General features: G+C 37.3%; 3 protein-coding genes across 4 annotated transcripts in view; 2 read left to right on the plus strand and 1 right to left on the minus strand.

Annotated features, from left to right (window-relative positions):
- The window catches only part of LOC107747872 (carnitine O-palmitoyltransferase 1, liver isoform-like), an 18972-nt gene extending 17856 nt beyond the window's left edge, over positions 1-1116 (minus strand). Inside the window, exons 1-2 of one of the 2 annotated variants that reach the window (XM_016562492.1) lie at positions 1036-1116; positions 873-931 (exon numbers count right to left, since the gene is read on the minus strand). The gene's annotated coding sequence lies outside the window, so the exon portion shown is untranslated. Of the gene's footprint in view, positions 1-872; positions 935-1035 lie in introns of both variants that reach the window. The other variant, XM_016562491.1, reaches the window with a different exon arrangement.
- Positions 1117-5978: 4862 nt separating this feature from the next.
- On the plus strand, positions 5979-15879 carry LOC107747874 (protein FAM171A2-like). Its single transcript, XM_016562493.1, has 8 exons — positions 5979-6227; positions 6875-7102; positions 7722-7814; positions 10536-10688; positions 10847-11026; positions 11184-11297; positions 11414-11540; positions 11831-15879. Exons 1-8 carry the CDS (start codon positions 6131-6133, stop codon positions 13392-13394), a joined length of 2556 nt encoding a protein of 851 aa, XP_016417979.1. The 5' UTR covers positions 5979-6130; the 3' UTR covers positions 13395-15879.
- A 1243-nt stretch (positions 15880-17122) lies between these two features.
- Positions 17123-20091, plus strand: LOC107747896 (dephospho-CoA kinase domain-containing protein-like). Its single transcript, XM_016562510.1, has 5 exons — positions 17123-17355; positions 17728-17840; positions 18779-18982; positions 19069-19156; positions 19583-20091. Exons 2-5 carry the CDS (start codon positions 17729-17731, stop codon positions 19866-19868), a joined length of 690 nt encoding a protein of 229 aa, XP_016417996.1. The 5' UTR covers positions 17123-17355; position 17728; the 3' UTR covers positions 19869-20091.
- The last annotated feature ends 200 nt before the right edge of the window (positions 20092-20291 follow it).

The raw sequence follows: 20291 nt of genomic DNA on the forward strand, positions 1-20291 counted from the left end.
TATATATATATATATTCACACACACGCTCTATACAAGGGTATACATTTTATGTGTAAACACATACTCAACTTTAGAGAAAAATTACTAATCATTAATCAAAGTTCTAATAAGAAAGTACGTTCAAAACACTATTTGGGTATGCAAATACACAATCCCACCTCACCCCATGGGACGCCGCTTTCTGGTACTAAATTACACTGCAGGAAATATGCAAATGAGCCTCTTTCACAAGCGACCAGAAGAGGGCGCTGCACAGAGATGAATTGAATGAACTTTAACCCAATTAAAAAAAAACGACTTAAATTAATTCACATAGCTTGCATTAAATCGATGGAATATGGTCATTTGGAATAATAAAGCAAAAGAATACTCAAACAATACAAAATAATAGAGTAACAAGACATATAAAACAGTAACAAACAGGTGCTAGACTTCAGCAAGGGTTCATCGATTAAACGACAATTTAATCCTCCTACAAAGACACCGACCTTTTATATAAAAGGGTCTATCGCAAAACAAAACAGTTAATCATTAATCACCTATATTGATCTAAAAAAACTGGCGAGCGTAACACACACAGACCCAGAAAGCACAACACACTGCCAATATAAACGGCGCTTGATCAGCATGTGAGGAGCTTTATAAGATCGAAATGACAGCATGCAGCTAAACTGGGAGTCCAGTGTCATTAGAGATGGAAACGTAATTTAAGTATGACCAAGACCAATAGCGGATGATGCTTAACCACACCAGCTATAAAAAGCGTAATCGTAATAAACACCCCACACATCTCCATCATCCATCGTCTCCAGCACACACAGACCATCCCGCCTCAGATTAGCATTATAGAATCAGAAAGCATCATCCCTACCTGCTGTTTACTGATGTTACTGAAGACGGGAACAAAGTGACGGTCTCCTCTCCTCCCTCCTGCTTTTGAGGAACATAAACACAAAAAAATATTACTAATACGCGCGTAATAACCCCAATATAGATGCTGAGGGTTCACTGGTATGAAGCGTAACTGTAAGTACCTTTGATACAAACTGCGAAAGAATGTAACAGATACAGCGAAGAGGGCGGGAAACAAGCGGCTCGGAAGTGAGCTGTGATTGGTTAAGAGCTGCTGACGTGTGCTGGTACAGTTTGACGAGCGAACTGGCAAATGAGCGGATAGAATGCCGCGCAAAGCGTCGGAGGCTTCGCTGTGATTGGACGTCTCGGCTGTCAATCAAGGATTACGGCCAAGCAGCAGTGACTTGGTTTACAGTTTGAGTTTGGGTGTGGAGTGGGGAGAATAAAACGCAAATAATTTAGTGTCACTATCAAGCAGAGGTAAATATTCGTGCAAAACCATTTCCTCCACGTCATGTATAACCTCTACTTTCATTATATGGTCAATTTAGTTCATATGTTATCTTTTTTAGAATTTTATTTTATTTTATTTCCTAATTTTATTTACTTATTTTGTGTTTCTCTGTATGTTACATACATATCTACATACATATGTGGGTCAATTAAATAAGGATGTCTGAGATGATAAAAAGGAGAATCTTTTAATAGTTTAATTGTAATGTGCCATGGTCATGGAAAGTTATTATTATGTTAAAGTATTAGTTTCCTACAATGTTAGTTTCCTTCAGTTTTGTAAAACATTTATAACACTTTCCATAAATATTTTGATTTAGTGATTGATTTAATGTCAAGTGAACTAAACATTTAAGGAAAAGTAGAAAAATACTTTCCTTGCACCTTAAATCCATGTTTTAAGAAATATTTAACGTTTTCAAGGTAAATAATGCTTACATATAAAATATTATAAATTACATAAACTATATTACATATTCGTAATAAAATAATTTTGAAATATTTAAATTAAAATTAATTTATAAATGACTTTTGCAGACATATAAATCAGTTAAAGTCATATAAACTACTATATAAACTAGGGACGCACCGAAATAAATTCTGGGCCGAAACCGAAAATTCTGGATGCACTTGACCGAAAAGCGAAACCGAAAATGCTTTACATGCTTTAAAAATGCTTTACTTTAAATGCTAAACGTCTTTATGTTTTATAAAGTGTCATATACAGTAAATAAAGTTACCACTACAGGCATTAGCACAGATTGGTTGTGTTTCGCTGTTAAGCCTCCTTAAGGATTTTTCAGGATTCATTTTCTTGCGTAGAAGAAAAGACCACCCAGCCCTCGACCCCCACTCTTGTCTTACATAAGCTGTTCATCTGACCTATTTCACAGCTGTGGGACAGCAATGAACAGATTCTACCACACTGTTTAATTAGAGTCTGTCACCTTTCCCACAATTACTGAAGTCAAGATGTTCATGATGTGGACTGTTGTATGAATCTGGATCTATTTTTTCGTTTACTCTCACTGATGATCAAGTCAGATCAGAATAATCACTTCAATAGCGCCCTCTAGGAATTTTCAGGCAAATAACAATTTGCAGTAAATTGTTTGCAGTCTTTCACAAAGAGCTTTTTACAGTGTACAGTATTTCCCTGCAGCGCAATTCAAACACACACACACACACACACACACACACACACACAGTTGTTCTGAAGAAAAGATTCAGTAGTTTACTTTGATGAACTGCACTGAAGAACTTTGTATCCATTTTAAAATATCCAAGATCCGCAAAGATGTAGTTAGTTTCTTCATTGGAACAGATTTAGAGAAAGTGAGCATTAAATCACTTCTCACCAGTGGCGAGGAAATTTTCAAGTGAGTGGACCTCAGTGTCTTTGGCTTTTGGCTGAAAAGGAAAAAGGCCAAAAATATGAGCTGAAAGTATATGCCTAAATTGAAAATAAAAATATGACTTTACTTGAAAATGTGATGTTATATAACAGACATACTGGTCATATATCGTCGAAAAGGTCTCAACTAGCATAATTGTTTCAGGACATCAAACAATACCAAATATATGTGAACAGTCATGAGACTTTTGGGCTGCGTTTTGGTGTGTAGCTTCACCAAACATACTAGATTGACAGCGCTTGCATTTACCATTTGTCATAGAATAGAAGCGCACAGCTGGAAGATTGACACTGATCCACTGGGGTCTTATTACTTATTCTTTACTAGCGGTGTGTGATATTGACAAAAAATGATATCTCAATGTTTTCTGGTATTTTATCAGTAACAATAACATTATTTGGCTGAGTGTGTTATTGTGCTGGTATCTTAAGGACTACCATGGACAGCTGACTTCTAAAGTTTTTGATATTCTTCATTCTGTGTGGTGATCAGTTCACAGCAGTGATAGAAATAAATCTTTTCCAATAAGTTTAAATTGATTTTTACCTTTTATGGGCATTTTTTGATGAACTGCACTGAAGAACTTTGTATCCATTTTAAAATATCCAAGATCCGCAAAGATGTAGTTAGTTTCTTCATTGGAACAGATTTAGAGAAAGTGAGCATTAAATCACTTCTCACCAGTGGCGAGGAAATTTTCAAGTGAGTGGACCTCAGTGTCTTTGGCTTTTGGCTGAAAAGGAAAAAGGCCAAAAATATGAGCTGAAAGTATATGCCTAAATTGAAAATAAAAATATGACTTTACTTGAAAATGTGATGTTATATAACAGACATACTGGTCATATATCGTCGAAAAGGTCTCAACTAGCATAATTGTTTCAGGACATCAAACAATACCAAATATATGTGAACAGTCATGAGACTTTTGGGCTGCGTTTTGGTGTGTAGCTTCACCAAACATACTAGATTGACAGCGCTTGCATTTACCATTTGTCATAGAATAGAAGCGCACAGCTGGAAGATTGACACTGATCCACTGGGGTCTTATTACTTATTCTTTACTAGCGGTGTGTGATATTGACAAAAAATGATATCTCAATGTTTTCTGGTATTTTATCAGTAACAATAACATTATTTGGCTGAGTGTGTTATTGTGCTGGTATCTTAAGGACTACCATGGACAGCTGACTTCTAAAGTTTTTGATATTCTTCATTCTGTGTGGTGATCAGTTCACAGCAGTGATAGAAATAAATCTTTTCCAATAAGTTTAAATTGATTTTTACCTTTTATGGGCTTTTTTTTTTACAACTATAAAGCCATTTTCTTTTCTAGAAAATTGTGAATGACCTTTTGAGTCAAATTTTTACATTTAATCGGTCAATTAGAATAATAAGACATTTGGGCTGTTACCAAGCAAATGAAATCAGTATTGACAAAATTCATCTTTGCAATGCAGAGGAAACAGAGAAGTTGCATCTGAAGTGGCATTTAAATGTATTTACCCACTGTTTAATGCAGCTCTGAGGGACATGGAATACTTTAACCTGCAGGTAGTACAATATTGTATACAAAACGTTGAAAACTGATGTTTGAAATTATTTAAGAAAAGAAAAGATACTTTAAATGTGAAATCAAAACCGCCAGTAGGTGGCAGCAAGTCACTGTTAATAAGCGAGTCATTGCAATTGAACCGGATCATTTAAACGGTTGATTCATTCAGGAACAAAAACACCGTCATGTTGCTCAGAGATGCAAAACAGTGCTGTGGCTATGTTTGGAATTTGGAATTATTTTTGTTGTTGAAATTGAGCAAAAACAGGCAATATGCTGTCTAAAACGTGAGTCTCTTAATTAATTTATTGTTTATTGAACTGTTATAAAAATCAATCACATTTGTAATCATGCTGATTTTGGAGGAAAAAACGGCACTCTTCGTGGGATATTGATTAACTATATGAAATGATATGAATTTGGTTATCATTCTTAATTAATACACTTTAATAGACTGAATCATGCAGTGAAAGAACGTGTACACGCATTAGTCTAACCTACTTCATCACATAATGTATGCGTGCACTCTGTAGATGTGTTTTATTAGGTTTTTGCGATATAGCCTACTCGATAACGTCAAATCGCACATCGTTAAAACAACAATTATGATATTATCGCAGACGATATAAATATATTGGGTGGACCAGCCGTCAATCTGAGTGGGCCAGTTCCACCCCGGCCCTTATGTAGCTTCACTGCTTCTCACCAATGGATCCTCTGCGGTGAATGGGTGCCGTCAGAATGAGAGTCTAAACAGCTAATAAAAACATCACAATAATCCACAAGTAATCCACACCACTCCAGACCAGTCCATCAATTAATGACTTGTGGCGTGAAAAGCTACATGTTTGTAAGACACTAATCCATCGTTAAAGCTTTTTTTTTTTTTTACTTCAAGCCATCACTTCTGGCTAAAATATGAGTCCATAACCCATAATAATGCTTCTTCCAGTGAAAAAGTCTATCCCCTGCTGTCCTCTCAAATCAAAGTCCACCTACATATTTGTTTAGAAATGTTTTGGACTGTTGTGGCTTGTAAACGGTGCTTGATCTGTGCACATTTCTCTCCTGATTCAGAATTTTTCACTGGAGAAAGCAATATTATGGATAAAGGAAATTAAAACGTCAAAGATGGATTTGTTTGTTACAAACATAACTTTTCATTTCACAAGACATTAATTGATGGACTGGAGTGGTGTGGATTACTTGTGGATTATTGTGATGTTTTTATCAGCTGTTTGGACTCTCATTCTGACGGCATACATTCAATGCAGAGCATCCAATGGTGAGCAAGTGGCATACTGCCAAATTTCTCCAAATCTGTTCCCATGAAGAAACAAACTCATCTACATCTTAGATGGCCCAAGGGTGAGTGAGAGCTATATTTTAACGTTCAGGTAAACTATTCCTTTAAGAAAGTTTTGAATGAGGCATTTGAAACCAAAATCACTCATAGAGAAAAGATGAATTTTGTGTCATTGGATTTTGACTCAAACCCTCCCTTATAGTTACTGACATGGAGTCCAACTTATCGCGGTCTTATCTATATGTAATCAGAACTGATTCCTAAAACAAATAGTAGATACTACAAAATTGCTGTACTGTAGGTTTATTTAAACGTACCGCCCTGTTTGTCCACGCGAGGCCGCTGTTTTTCCTCTTCCTCTGACAATGAGAGGCGGCAGCAGCGCAGCATCCCGCACCACACTGAAGGATGCTGGCAACCATGTCTGAAAAAACACACACACATCCACATATGGCTGACGAGGTGGAAACAGCGATGTAGCTTTGAAGATGCCATCCCTTTTCGTCTCTCGTTTTTTCTTCTTTATATTTTTGTGCGGTTTTAAAGGGACCGCTGGCAAATCGATCCCTGAAAGGAAAGCTGTCGGTGAGTAGAGAATAAAGGGACGCATAGCGGGTCTGGATGAGGGAGTGGTGGGCTATTTGTGCCCAAAACATCGAGCAAACGAGCCAAATGCTCCTGCAAAATCGTATTATTTGTATGCATCGGTCTATGATTGCTGAACGCAAATTCTGAAACGCAGATTTTGACGAATTTTACTCTAAATGCATCGCATGTCTTTATAGACAGGAAACAATAAGTGCATATTATTGAATATCGGCCTTTACAAATTCATTCCCAATTTGGCATAGCTTACTCAAGTTTTTTCGCTGCACGAAATCTTTCTAAACAGCTTTTTGTGTGTCTGTCAATTATGCAAATCTGAGATTTACTGAGGCCCACTGACAGCTCAATACAAGTGTGCTCATTTATTACTTCAACTACCTACTATATGATTGCATGCTATTGTTTCAGAGTGAGCTGTGAATGCTATATGAGAGCTACCTGATATTCTTTTTATGAGAACCATGCAGTTGTCTGTGTTCAAATCTTTCTATATGAATTTGGTCTTTCAGTTCATCATATTTTTTGGTTAGAATCTTATGATGGACTTATTATTTTTGAATCCAAACGTGTCTGAAGATGTTCTTGCCATGCATCTGGTCATATGAACTTGTTTTTGTCCCCCTCAGAGGTGCAGGTGAGGGTCCAGGTGTTTGACAGCGGTGATCTTTCACCCCTGGCCAATGCTGCTATTGCTGTTCGTGGTAACCAGACTCTGCTGGCACAAAGCAAAGCAGGCAGTGATGGCGTGCAGGTCGTCAGCTTCCTGTACCGCACGGGAACATGGGCAATCATTACGGCATCTCAGAGAGATTACCTCACCAGCTCTGTGCCATGGCACGCCAGCCGCTTACCCTGTGAGTAAACACTAATATGAACTGAATTAACTGTGCATATAAAAGTCTCATCTTGTTCAGAATGTAATTTTTCTTCATTTAATGTCATAACTTTCTTTGTTTTCAAATTTTCTAAATCCTAAAACTTTGTTTATTAAGTGTTAAGTGTAAGATGCAACGTTGAATAAACTCATATACAATGTTCAGTCATGTTTAACCCTTATACTGTGCTGAAAAAAACTTTACCCAATTTACTTTTCCCTGTCAAAAATGGCTGGCCTATTAAAAAATTGCTTGTTAATTTCTTATTATGCTACTTTATCACCAAATCTTGGATTCAATCTTTTTGTCAACCCGTTTTCTCTCAGTTAGTACAGATTTTGTATTAATGCAACAACTTTAACTAGCATTTTCAGGAAAAAGAATATCCTCTCTGGGTCAAAATGACATGAGGGTTAAACGATAGAAAAAAAGATGCAGTCTCAGACTTTTTGTACCACACTGTCATTGTCACATCTACCATTTGTGAAGTGGAGTTTAGAATGACGTACTTTAACACGCTGTTCACTATGGCACAACAGGCATCTATGCCTGTTTTAATTTACTACCTTTTTAACACATCTCTATTTGTCTCTGTTAGTATATGCCTCTGTCAGTCTTTACCTGATGGCCCAGAAGCCCGGCACACTGATCCTATATGATGATGTCATCCAGGTGTTTCATGGCTCCCCAAGTAAGAAAACATCAATGACCATTAAAACAACTTTATATACATACACAAAAACAAGCATGATTATCACAACATTCTTATCAGAAAATATAAGAATATTATTGCTTATTTTGGGTGTACAAAAAAGTTGGCATATGCATGTCCTTAACAATATATTTTTTCCTTCTCACCTATTGTGTGCATTTCCATCCACCTATTTTTATGCGTATTTTTGAATATCGCATAAAAAACGCTGGATGGAAACGCCAAGATGTGCATAAATTCTAAAAATGCGCATAAAAAAACGCATGCGCACATTTGAGTTGGATAAACTTTTTATCCGATAAGAAAAGAATGCGCATAAACTACGATGGAAACACATTTACCGAATACATTCCTCCATTCGCATCAAAAAAAGTCATGTGACTTTGCGCTATGAGACGGGATAACTTGACCGATCTCATTCACAGCATCTATATGTTGTTATGGTCATTCTAAAATGCCTGAGCAAAGTCTGTTGTCAAAGTATTTCTGTATAAGTGTCTTACACGACTGCGTTCCCATCTATTCTCATTTATTGTGTTTCGTCTGCTCGCACTGAGGCGCAAGTAATTCATCATAGGCTATATGAAAATTATTATATTCAGTTGCTTCTCCTAGTTTTCTTAGTGATATTTAGTGCCAGTTTACCAGGAAGTGATGATTTTGTTCTCTTTGACTCCTTGGACGGAAACAGTGCTTTATTCGCAAATGTTTTATGCGATATTCCAGTTTTGCGCATAAGTTTAATTTGAATCTTTGGATGGAAACATAGCTATTGAAGCTTTCAGCTTATGTCAACCTGACACTTCAGTTTTTTGCAGCTGTCACCATAGCAACAGCAGAAATATTCTATTTCTATTACAGAATCCTTTGACATCTGAATCTGCTGTCTAATTGCTCTAATTCCACTGTAATGATTGGGCGTTTATTGCGTCGTCAGCTTCCTGTACCGCACGGGAACATGGGTAATCATTACGGCATCTCAGAGAGATTACCTCACCAGCTCTGTGCCATGGCACGCCAGCCGCTTACCCTGTGAGTAAACACTAATATGAACTGAATTAACTGTGCATATAAAAGTCTCATCTTGTTCAGAATGTAATTTTTCTTCATTTAATGTCATAACTTTCTTTGTTTTCAAATTTTCTAAATCCTAAAACTTTGTTTATTAAGTGTTAAGTGTAAGATGCAACGTTGAATAAACTCATATACAATGTTCAGTCATGTTTAACCCTTATACTGTGCTGAAAAAAACTTTACCCAATTTACTTTTCCCTGTCAAAAATGGCTGGCCTATTAAAAAATTGCTTGTTAATTTCTTATTATGCTACTTTATCACCAAATCTTGGATTCAATCTTTTTGTCAACCCGTTTTCTCTCAGTTAGTACAGATTTTGTATTGCCTTCTGGAACTGATTAATTGTAGGCCTCATTGGTCTGAGTGAAAAATGCATTATTTGTGGATAATTTTGGCAATGTTCACTCCAAAACTGAGGTGTATAAGCTAAGATCAATGAGGCCTATGATTAATCAGTTCAAAAAATAAAAGCAAAGCCTGTGCTAATTGAAAAAAAGTAGATAAAAAGACCAAATCAAATATTTCATCATAATATAGCTTAACAAGAAATGTACAAGTAACTATTTGTAGGCCAATCATTTTTGGCCGGGAACACCAACTGTAACAAGGTTGGGGGAAGAAAAAAATCAGTAAAAAAAAAAAAATTACAAAAATCATCCGTTGTCAAAGTATTTCTGTATAAGTGTCTTACACGACTGCGTTCCCATCTATTCTCATTTATTGTGTTTCGTCTGCTCGCACTGAGGCGCAAGTAATTCATCATAGGCTATATGAAAATTATTATATTCAGTTGCTTCTCCTAGTTTTCTTAGTGATATTTAGTGCCAGTTTACCAGGAAGTGATGATTTTGTTCTCTTTGACTCCTTGGACGGAAACAGTGCTTTATTCGCAAATGTTTTATGCGATATTCCAGTTTTGCGCATAAGTTTAATTTGAATCTTTGGATGGAAACATAGCTATTGAAGCTTTCAGCTTATGTCAACCTGACACTTCAGTTTTTTGCAGCTGTCACCATAGCAACAGCAGAAATATTCTATTTCTATTACAGAATCCTTTGACATCTGAATCTGCTGTCTAATTGCTCTAATTCCACTGTAATGATTGGGCGTTTATTGCGGCATAAAGGCATCTATTGTAAGGTTATCAGTGACACGCCTCGGAGAGGCTTGCATTTCAGAAAATAATAGAACAAAAGAAGTGAATTGCCTAAGTGGCAACCCAGCTACATAATGCAATCATTACATTGCATTAAGTCGTTTTGCAGACACTAATTCAAAGCAAAGATGTCCTAAACACACACATTGGAAACTGGCATAAGATATTTCTATTCCAGAATACACTACTTAGGCTCCCAGGCTTAATAATTCAGTCTATTAAGCAATCAGAATATTGTTGGTTTCCAAAAATGCACAATTCTGTGTGTCTTCCAAGGGTCCAAATAATGTGAAATGCATGAAAAAAAAATCTACCACAAGTACCTTTGATTTTTCAAGAAACACAATTTAATTTAATTTATTTTAATTTAATTTAATTACGTAGTATATAAGTTAACTTCTCTAAAAATATATATTTATGTTTCTTGCTAGTCATTAGACTTAATTTCCTTTACTGTTTTAACCTTCAGGTGGGCGGAGCCAGCCATGGCTGCAGGTTCCAAGGCGGAGCCTACAATTTAACTCCTCCTACACAGAACTGACCGCAGTTTTAACAACAGCCAGAGAGCAGAATGAAATTAACTCATTCCCTTACCCACTCGCTCTGGAACCAAACAACACAGGTATGAAAAATACTAGTCTTTCTAAATAAAGATATTTAAATATTTGAACCATAATAAATGCTCTATACAAAAACAAAAAAATATGTAGGAGAGACTTGCTATATAAAATATAGCTATAGATAATACAGTGTATTTATAACGGTGTAAATTGTTTTAAGGAGGAGAGAATGGCTGGACAGACCTAACAACAATAGCAGCGGTCAGCGCACAACTGTTTGACCGTGAGGGTCGAGCGGTTGAGGTCAGCGAGTCAGTTCACATCTCTGTGCCACTGCCTTCTGACACTCACATACGATCTGCCACTAGCATACCTGTATGGATGTATGACACCAAGACAGGTACGCACAACCATGATTTAGGCACCAAAAAGTAGTGTGTGTAACTGTGTAAAGTATTGTCCCATCTGTGATAATGGAAGCACCATGAACATCCTGCATAAGCCCAGTCAATGCTAGCTCCTCTTTTGGGGAATAATGCTATGCATTTGTTCTCTAGGTTTATGGGTACGAAACGGAACAGGATTTATCACTCGAGAAGGATCGCAACTCACATGGGACTTCACTGCCTCCCAGCTTGGCTACTGGATTGCAGCTTTCCGTTCTTCAGCAGGTAACATACTCGAATGCAATTGCACTGGTACATGCCACAATATACACACTTGTACCTTGACTCAAACAGAATAACATGCAGACAAATGCTAATCATGCTTTATACTTGAACCTTAGGCTCAGGTTTGTCTCACCCAGGCCTGAGGGACATCACAGCCTACCACACCTTCTTCCTCCTGTCCATCTTGGGATCGCTTGCTTTGCTTGTACTAGTCTTGCTCTGTGTCCTACTCTATTATTGCAGGTATGTACTAGTTTGTCTGAATTATGTGTAATTAAAAGCAACATAGGCTCATTGGAAAGACATGCCTCTATTTTGATTGTGCTTTTGGTGCCACACAGTGGACATATCACTTTAAAGTTTTTCCAAAACGTGCAAAAGCAACATAATACCGTTTTGAAGAACTGTCACCACAGGCATGTTTTCCCTCTGAGCCTGGGTCGATTATAAGGTATATTTCACAAGATTATAGCAAATTACTGTTTCTGACTATCTGAGAGTGCTTTTCCTAAATGTCAACATCTGTTTTCCAGACGAAGATGTCTGAAGCCCCGACGGCAGCAGAAACAGGTTCAAGCTCCTGCTCTGAACGGATCCAAGCGGGACCAAGGCACCTCCATGTCCCATTTGAACCTCATCTGTGGGGGCCATGTTGAATCCGCCGCCTCTAATGGCAACTTGGACGCCAACAAATCCGAGGGATCCCCATCCCATGCCTTCAAGAGTGCTCGGGATGAGTTTACCAGGCACATTCCAGCCCATAAGCTTCGGCATTCCTCTAAGACCAAGCAGTCTAAAGGAGCCCAAAAGAATGCAGAGAGTTTCCCCATGAAGGTACATCGATCCACGGATACGAGCAATCTGGATGGCAATCTTCTACATGATGACTACGGACGCAACTACAGCCCTGATGACAAGGATCACGACTATCGCCGGAGGCACGTTGTCAATGATAACCGTGGCTACACATCTGACCCGCCTTCTCCACCAATTGTCGACAAGCCTCCGGAGTATTCGCAGGTTTTGCAAGGGCCGGATCACCTCGCTCGCCCATCGTCGCTCAACACGCAACCAGGTCAGATTATATTCTGCAGCTCACTGGATCAGATGAAGGAGAACATGTACCGTACTATGGTACCAACTCTTGTGATCCCGGCCCACTACATGAGGCTTTCTTCTGAGTTTAGTGCCACAGATCAGGGTAAAGATGGGGCAAACCAAGCAGACCGAGATGGACAGAGTTCGCAAGGTACCAACAGTGGGATTCAAGGCCAAAACCACCAAAACCAGACCCCTGGTTCAGGCCATGCAGAAGCCCAACAAGGCGATTCTCCAGCAGGCTCTGACGAGAGTGATTGGCCCCCCGGTGGACCACCAGCACCGGTTCACATCCCTGTTTTGTTCAATGACTCCACCATCTCCCAGATGAACGGGGAGTTGCAAGCGCTCACAGAGAAGAAGCTTCTGGAACTGGGGGTGAAGCAACACCCTCGTGCCTGGTTTATATCTCTCGACGGACACGCCAACGCTCACGTGCGCCACTCGTACATAGATGTAGGTGCCAGTCTCAGCCATAGCGGAACACATAGTGGCAACCACAGCGCCCAAAGCACGTTGAGCGCCCCTGCCGGGAGTAGTAAGGACCGAAACGTAGACACAAGTCTCCAAGACACCCAGCATGGGCGCAAGTCCGTATCCAGTCGCAAGAACAAAGAGGAACACCATGGAAGCGGGCGCAAAGGCCATGGAGGAAGTAGCTCCAGCAGCACAAGTGGCGGGAAACACTACTCCAAACCAACCTACCATGACCCTCTGGACCTAAGTGGAGGAGTGAGCCGCATGGGAGCCAGTTCGCCATTGGAAAACCCATTGACCCCTCTTTTGGATGACGGTCCTGAGGAACCAAGGGGGTCTTCAATGCCGAGAAGGGGTCGAAGCCGGGGGAACAGCTCACGTAGTAGCAACAGCGAAACGCCATGTGACTCCGTCACCAGCCCGGAAGATGACAACGACCTGGATGACAAGGATGAGAACAAGAAGAGTCCCTGGCAGCGCATTGAAGAGCGCCCCCTAATGGTGTTTAATGCCAAGAAATAGAGTGAGAAATCAATCACAGCAGCTGCCTTGAATAATTGGACTAACTAGAGATGTGTTCAAATTGATAATGACTCTGAAAGTTTTACAAACGTCACCCAATGATATTTTCATGAACCGACTATTTGTGTCGTTATAATTTGATAGACGTTTCCAAAATGATTGTTGTGCCATTGGATTTGTTTTTGTCTTTCGATGACAACGTACTTTCACTGATCAATTTGAATGCATCTCAGGGGTCAAAAAACACAAATTTGGTGGCATCATATCATACCATCTCAGTGTTTTGCACACCAAGAATCACATTAAATTCAAGAAGTTATAGTAAAAAGATGCCATTGCAGATGGAGGAACACAAGATACCAAACAACAGGGCGAGTGCATTAAAATAAAGCACAACACAACATGCTGGTCTACAACAGGAAGACTTTATCTTACAGTCCACAAAGACATTATCTTACAGTCCCTCTATTTCCATACCAATCAGACTCTTACAAACGATTGCATCCAAAAGTACCCGAGTACCTTTTCACTCTCAATGGCTTGGTGATAGACTTTTTCAATGGATGGCTTTCGCTAAAGCTTGAGTCTTCAATATATTGGATCAAGAACTTGATGTTTTCCAAAACTTCTTGTAAAACTTTTACAGACCCATTTTCTTATGTTCTGATGCAGTATATTCCTTGGTATCTCTTCCCAACTTGCCGTTCTTCTACCTTCGATACTCATTATTTTGATGTCAATTTCAATTTTCTTTCTATCTTTCATACTATTTTATATGTTTTGTGCATTGCTAATCTGAAATTTACAGTTCAGGTTTCAAACATTCCAGATTTTTTACTGTTTGTCCTTAAGTAGATTAATTAAAATAAGAAGGCTTAGAGTTCACATTTATGTGATGTTATAGAAATTTCTAAGTCATTACACAATGCATTTTCGATTTATTGTATTATATGTTATGCCACAGCACATTTTCCACTCCAATGCTGTTCTTGAATATAGTCTTTGAAAAATGTGGTAGGCCTAAACTTAGCACTTGTTGCATTAAAGTGCAGATTTGTATAGGAAAAGCTGATTCCGAATCGGGACCCCAATCTCACTTACAGTGAAAAAGCATTGACTGCGTTACAGTAGATATGAATGTACGTTCACCACAGTTAGCATTTTCAGTCCAGCTTTTCATTTGTTTAAAAGAGAGCCATTAGCATTTTGTGTATATGTATGATAGCCTATATGTGCATGAGATAACTAGTATAGGACAACAGATTTTTTATGCCTACAAATTAAAATAGACACTATCAAAGCATGAAGGTGGATAATAGGTGCATCTGCTACAGATGCCTGATGGGAAGAAATTTGCCAAAATTTCTAATGAAATATTATATGCCAGTTTACAGGCCAGTGTTTGGCCAATGTACTTCAATCCGAACTTTTCCAGCGCTGTTAATATTCACATTGTCTGCATTGCATTGACTGTGACAAAATTCTGACTCGGATCTTTTTAATAAGCCATTCAAATATTAAAAGCTAATCATTTATGACACTTCTTGACTGTTACTTTTCTATTTACGATTTTTAAAACTATAATTTTCCCCATGTTTTCCATTATTAAAGCAAGCACAAGACATGTAATTTATAAAGCAACATTTTATGAATAATTAAGACAGGGTACCATAAGGAGCGTGAAGGCTGAGACACTCAAGAGCTATTTGACGACTATCAAACATAATACAAAGAGACTTTAACTAAAATAGCTCTGCTCATGCTGATCTGGTGCCAATCACACGTAGAGCAGTGATTAACGCTGTCTCTTGTGATGATTGTCAACTTGCCACAAATGACACCACTGTTGCAACATGTCTCATATGTGTGTCATTTGTTTTGCAACCCTTCATAACTTCCTTATAATAACTGGAACTGAGATGAAGTACTGGATTATCTTATACTAAGTAGGCGATTAAGAGTGAGACTTAACATCTAGTGTAAGCTGCAGTGGTGGAATTCTTAAGAGGATTTTAGTATGTTTTATATTATATACTAGGTGCTGAAACCCTTAAACCTTACATACTGACCCACAATTTCACTGATTTTAGATTTGCACACTCTTTTTAGCATGAGTTTCACTCAAACCTACTAGAACTGAAATCAAAGCCATTCTCTTCCTCTGTCTGTTTATATTTTGTTCACAGCCTGTGGGTAAATTTTCACAGGAAATCTCGATATGCCTTTGTCAATGTACATTTATCACGTGATGTGGTGCTCTGAAACACATTTCTCCCTGTACTGTGTAAATATTTCTCTCTCTGACTGAATATGAATATGACTCTGATGATATTATGATGTTGTTTCCATTGTGCACAACGTCTTTGCTTAATTGTTCTAAAATCATGTCAGATGGAACTTTTGCAATTTTATAGTTTGTTCATAATATCCTAGAAAAAAGATCACATGTGAAATGGACTGTTTCACTTCTGACGTGTCCGAAAGTCATGTGCTGTACAATAAAGAAATTCCATTTTTTGTGGGTTTTTTCCTGCATTTCTGTTGTTATTAAAAACAAAACTCAAAGTAATCCTGCATTTTCACACATGGAATATTGTGTAATTTCCCATGTTTCGTAAGTATTAATAGTTTAGAACTTTTAGGTATTTTTAAAACTTGTACTGGTTAAACATAATAAAGGCCAAAGGTCATTATAAAAATGTAAAAACTGCATCGATGCAACAAGGAAAAACATTATACATGAAACTTATTAAAAGAGTGAATTCACTTCAATGACACCTGACGTTACCTGTAGACCAGATATTGATATAGAAATACATTACCTTCCCAGATTCACAAGCTTTTTTGCACTAAAGTCTGGCATGATCTTTGGAGAAGTTTGATCCTTTAATTTTTTTTAGAAAAAATACATATACTTTAATACATACACTTCAATTAAAACAAAATGTAAGGGACAATAATTAGATGTATTATCATACACCAGGTCTGAAAATGACTTAGGACCTCTGGTCTACACTCAGAAAAGTACAAAAAACGTACAAAAGTTGTCACTGGGGCGGTACCTTTTCAAAAGGTACACCTTTGTACCTTTTTATTCCTAAGGGGTGCATATTGTTACTTTAAAGGTACATATTAATACCTTTGCGGTATATAGTTCTAGCTAATTAAACACAGTCAAACTGGTTAATAATAGTCCTTATGCTCACTAGAAAACTAGACGCAGTGTGTTGGAACAAGATTAACTGGTAGATCTAGTTCTAGGTTGACCACCTTTGTTCCATCACCTTGGGTGGAGGTTAAAAACATTATTTGTTTAAAAAGAAGGATTGATTCATTGTCTACAAGCGTAGAGAAATGGCATAAGAAAACCACACATTGTGTTGGATAAAATCATTAACCAAATGTCAAAACAGTGCAAGGTTTTTCAATATAGCCTCTTGGAAATCTACCATTTCTGCTCTTGTTCTGAAATGCCTGTCTGTCATTGCACAAATACCAAAGATGGCGTTAAACCAGTTTGTTGGTTCAGGCAGGTGTTTAGCAGTCATTATAAAATGGATGGAAATGAAGACGTTTTTACTTAAAAACGTCTACATTCTTATCCTTCTTTATGAAAAAAATAATCAACGTTCGCTGAACACCCAGAAATAGCTATGTTTTTCAAACCAGGTTCGTCGTTGCGCTCCAGGCCGCGTGGCGGCGCTTATTTGACGCGTTGCATTCGTTTACAAAGAGGAGGAAGAGAGACGTTACATTCAAGTGCACAGGTCAATGTTATGTACACAAATAATGGGATTATATTTATCCAGCATTATTATAGAGCCCTCAAACCCTTTAGATACTTTCTATTAACCGCCATATTTGTGTTTTGAGGCTTCTTTGCTCCGTTTTCTTGTATATCTATGCAGAACCGTGTTTATAATCTCTGTTTCCAGCATATGAAGTAGGTCATTGCTGTTGGGTAAGTGCTTTTTCTGTATATTTTTAACATTTTTAAATGTCAGTGCTGTTTATTAACGTCGTTAGTCACATTATTTTTGTGGTATGGGTGATTTTTAACCCAAGCTAAATTTGTTAACTAATTTAACTTAAGTTTTACCACTTAATGTCCAGCTATAACAAGACATCTATCATAATGCAAGTCATTACTGTAATTAGAAATGTTGTTTGAATCTAGGTTACCTATTACTCGTGTATTTACATATTTATGAGCCCAAATTTTAATTGAAGTTCCAGTAGAGGCCGCTAGAAGGCGCCAACGACCAATATTCATCTGCCATATACTGTATAATGAGATGTTAGAGGGTAAATAACTCTGATTTGTGTGTTTCAGCATGTTTCTGGTGGGGTTAACCGGAGGCATCGCCTCAGGGAAGAGCACAGTGTCTTCTCAGCTGAAAGAACTGGGCTGTCCCGTCATCGATGCAGATGTGGTGGCCCGGAAAGGTGTTTAGTGCTTGTTCGTCTTTAGTATATTATAACATTATTTTGTAAAGAAATTCATAGGGTTTTGTGTTTTGAAAAAAAATTATTTAAAATCATTTGATAAAAAAAGATAGGCACCATTTAGAGAACTAACTTGAAGCATTTAAAAAATAATTAAAATAGTTTTTAACCCCTTAACTGTCACCTCCCTACCTGTGGGACGCTTGGCGCCCTTTTTTTGTTGTTGTCCTTTTTCTCTATCAAATCTTTTAGTAATCATCATAACCGTTTAATCATATCGTTTGAAAGCTTAGAAGCCCAAGATTCATCCTGTGAAAACCATTTTGAAATCGGACATTGCGTTACCATGGAAATTGTACTTTAAAATCTTTTGGCAGTCTCCTACCCCTTAGTAATTTTTTGAAAAAATTCCACTTTTGCAATAATCTGCAGATTTTCTTCTTTAAAAAGAGACCAACCTTTGGGGGGGGGTAACAGTTAAGGGGTTTCTTCTTTAAAAAGAGACCAACCTTTGGGGGGGGTAACAGTTAAGGGGTTAATATATAATAAATTAATGAAAAATAAAAGAAATAAAATTCAGTTTAAATTAAAAAACTTATATAACTTTAGTAAGTGTGTATTCTAGATTCATTTTTATAACTTAAATATTAAATAAATATATAAATGTAATTATAATGTGTATAGATTTTATTTCATTTAATAATATAAATATTTTTTGTTATTAAGAAATTTGAAAAAAAATATACACACACACACACTAAATGATTTAAAATTTGTAAAAAATTAATTCTATATTTCGTATTTAATACATATTTTATAAAATATTTAATATAGATTTTTAACAATTTTTTTATATTTATTTAATGATATTATTTATTTAATATACATTTATTTATTTAATACATGCTTTAATTGTGTGATTTTTCTCTGTGTATCAGTGGTGGAGCCCCAAAGCCCAGCGTTCAGACTGATCGAGCAGCATTTTGGACGTGAAATTTTGTTAGACAATGGCGAGATTGACAGACAGAAACTGGGGCAGATCATCTTCTCCAGCCCCGAGAAACGAAAACTTCTCAACTCCATCACACACCCAGAAATACATAAAGAAATGTTCAAACAAATACTGCTGTACTTCCTTAAAGGTATACTCACACATGCATAAAATCAAATAAAAAAATAAGTGTGCCAAAATCTCATGAATTTATGGTTTTTGCTGGTTGTTCTTTAGGCTACAGATATGTGATTTTGGATGTGCCGCTGCTTTTCGAAACACGACGTCTCACCCGTTTCCTAACCCACACTGTTGTTGTATACTGGTATGATGTTCATTTTCTCTCTTTCACTTTCTTTGTTTCATGAATTGCTATAACATAAGTCAGATTGGGTTGTGTGTTACTGTCGTTTTTAAAGCAAATAAAGGGTCTTTCAGTGTTATACCATTAATTTTCTTAAATTGTTTTAAAATTTTTTTCTTTTTAAAATGTTTTTGTTTTTTATTACTTGTTTAAAAATGTTATTTATTTACAATTTTTTTTTTTTTTTTTTTTTTTTTAATTTTAGTTCTTCAGCTTTTCAGGGAAAGAAGTTTTTTTTGTAATTTTTAATGTAATATTTATTTTACTTTTTTTGTAATATTTTATTTTGTATTTTATTTCAGCTGTATTATAGTTAACAGTTGCAAATCATTTTAGTTAACAGTAATAAGCCTGGGCTCTTCACCTCATGTGTCTGTGTTTTGGCAGTGACCCGGCGACGCAGCTGTCCCGTCTCATGCAGAGGGACGGTTTGAGTCAGGAGGAGGCTGAACAGAGGATCGGCGCTCAGATGCCCCTCAAAGAGAAGCGTGGACTCGCCAGTCACGTGATCGAGAACTCGGGCTCTCGCGAGGACACTCACAGACAGGTGCTGCGGCTGCACACCAAGCTCGAGGACTCCATGGAGTTCCTGGTCGTCAGGGCCGTCGCCGTGGCAGCCGTCGCCGGGCTCGGCGGTCTGTTTTTATGTACAGTCAGACTGCTGGTCTCTTAGCAAACGTACAGAAGTGCTTCCAATGGGTCTTAAAGGGATAGTGCACCCAAAAATCAACATTCTGTCAACATTTACTCATTATATGTGGTTTTCTTTCTTCTGTGGAATACATTTTGACAGTGAACAACATTGGAAACCATTAACTCTCAGTGTGTGGACAGAAAAATCCCAAAATATTTATTTTTAATGTTCCACAGAAGAAAGTAAAGTCATATAGGTTTGTAACAATGTGAATAAATTATGATAGAATTTAAATTTTTCAGTAAAAAAAACAAACAATGAAGAATATGATTTTATATTCTAACATGATATATATATATATATATATATTTGATGTTTAACCTCACTTTGTTGTTGATATTCTGACCTCACCACCGTCAGCCTGAGCTACATAAAAGGCCACATTTACGGTTATTTGATTGC

Source organism: Sinocyclocheilus rhinocerous, unplaced genomic scaffold, assembly GCF_001515625.1.
Source record: "Sinocyclocheilus rhinocerous isolate Xijiao unplaced genomic scaffold, SAMN03320098_v1.1 scaffold799, whole genome shotgun sequence".
NCBI lineage: Eukaryota > Metazoa > Chordata > Actinopteri > Cypriniformes > Cyprinidae > Sinocyclocheilus > Sinocyclocheilus rhinocerous.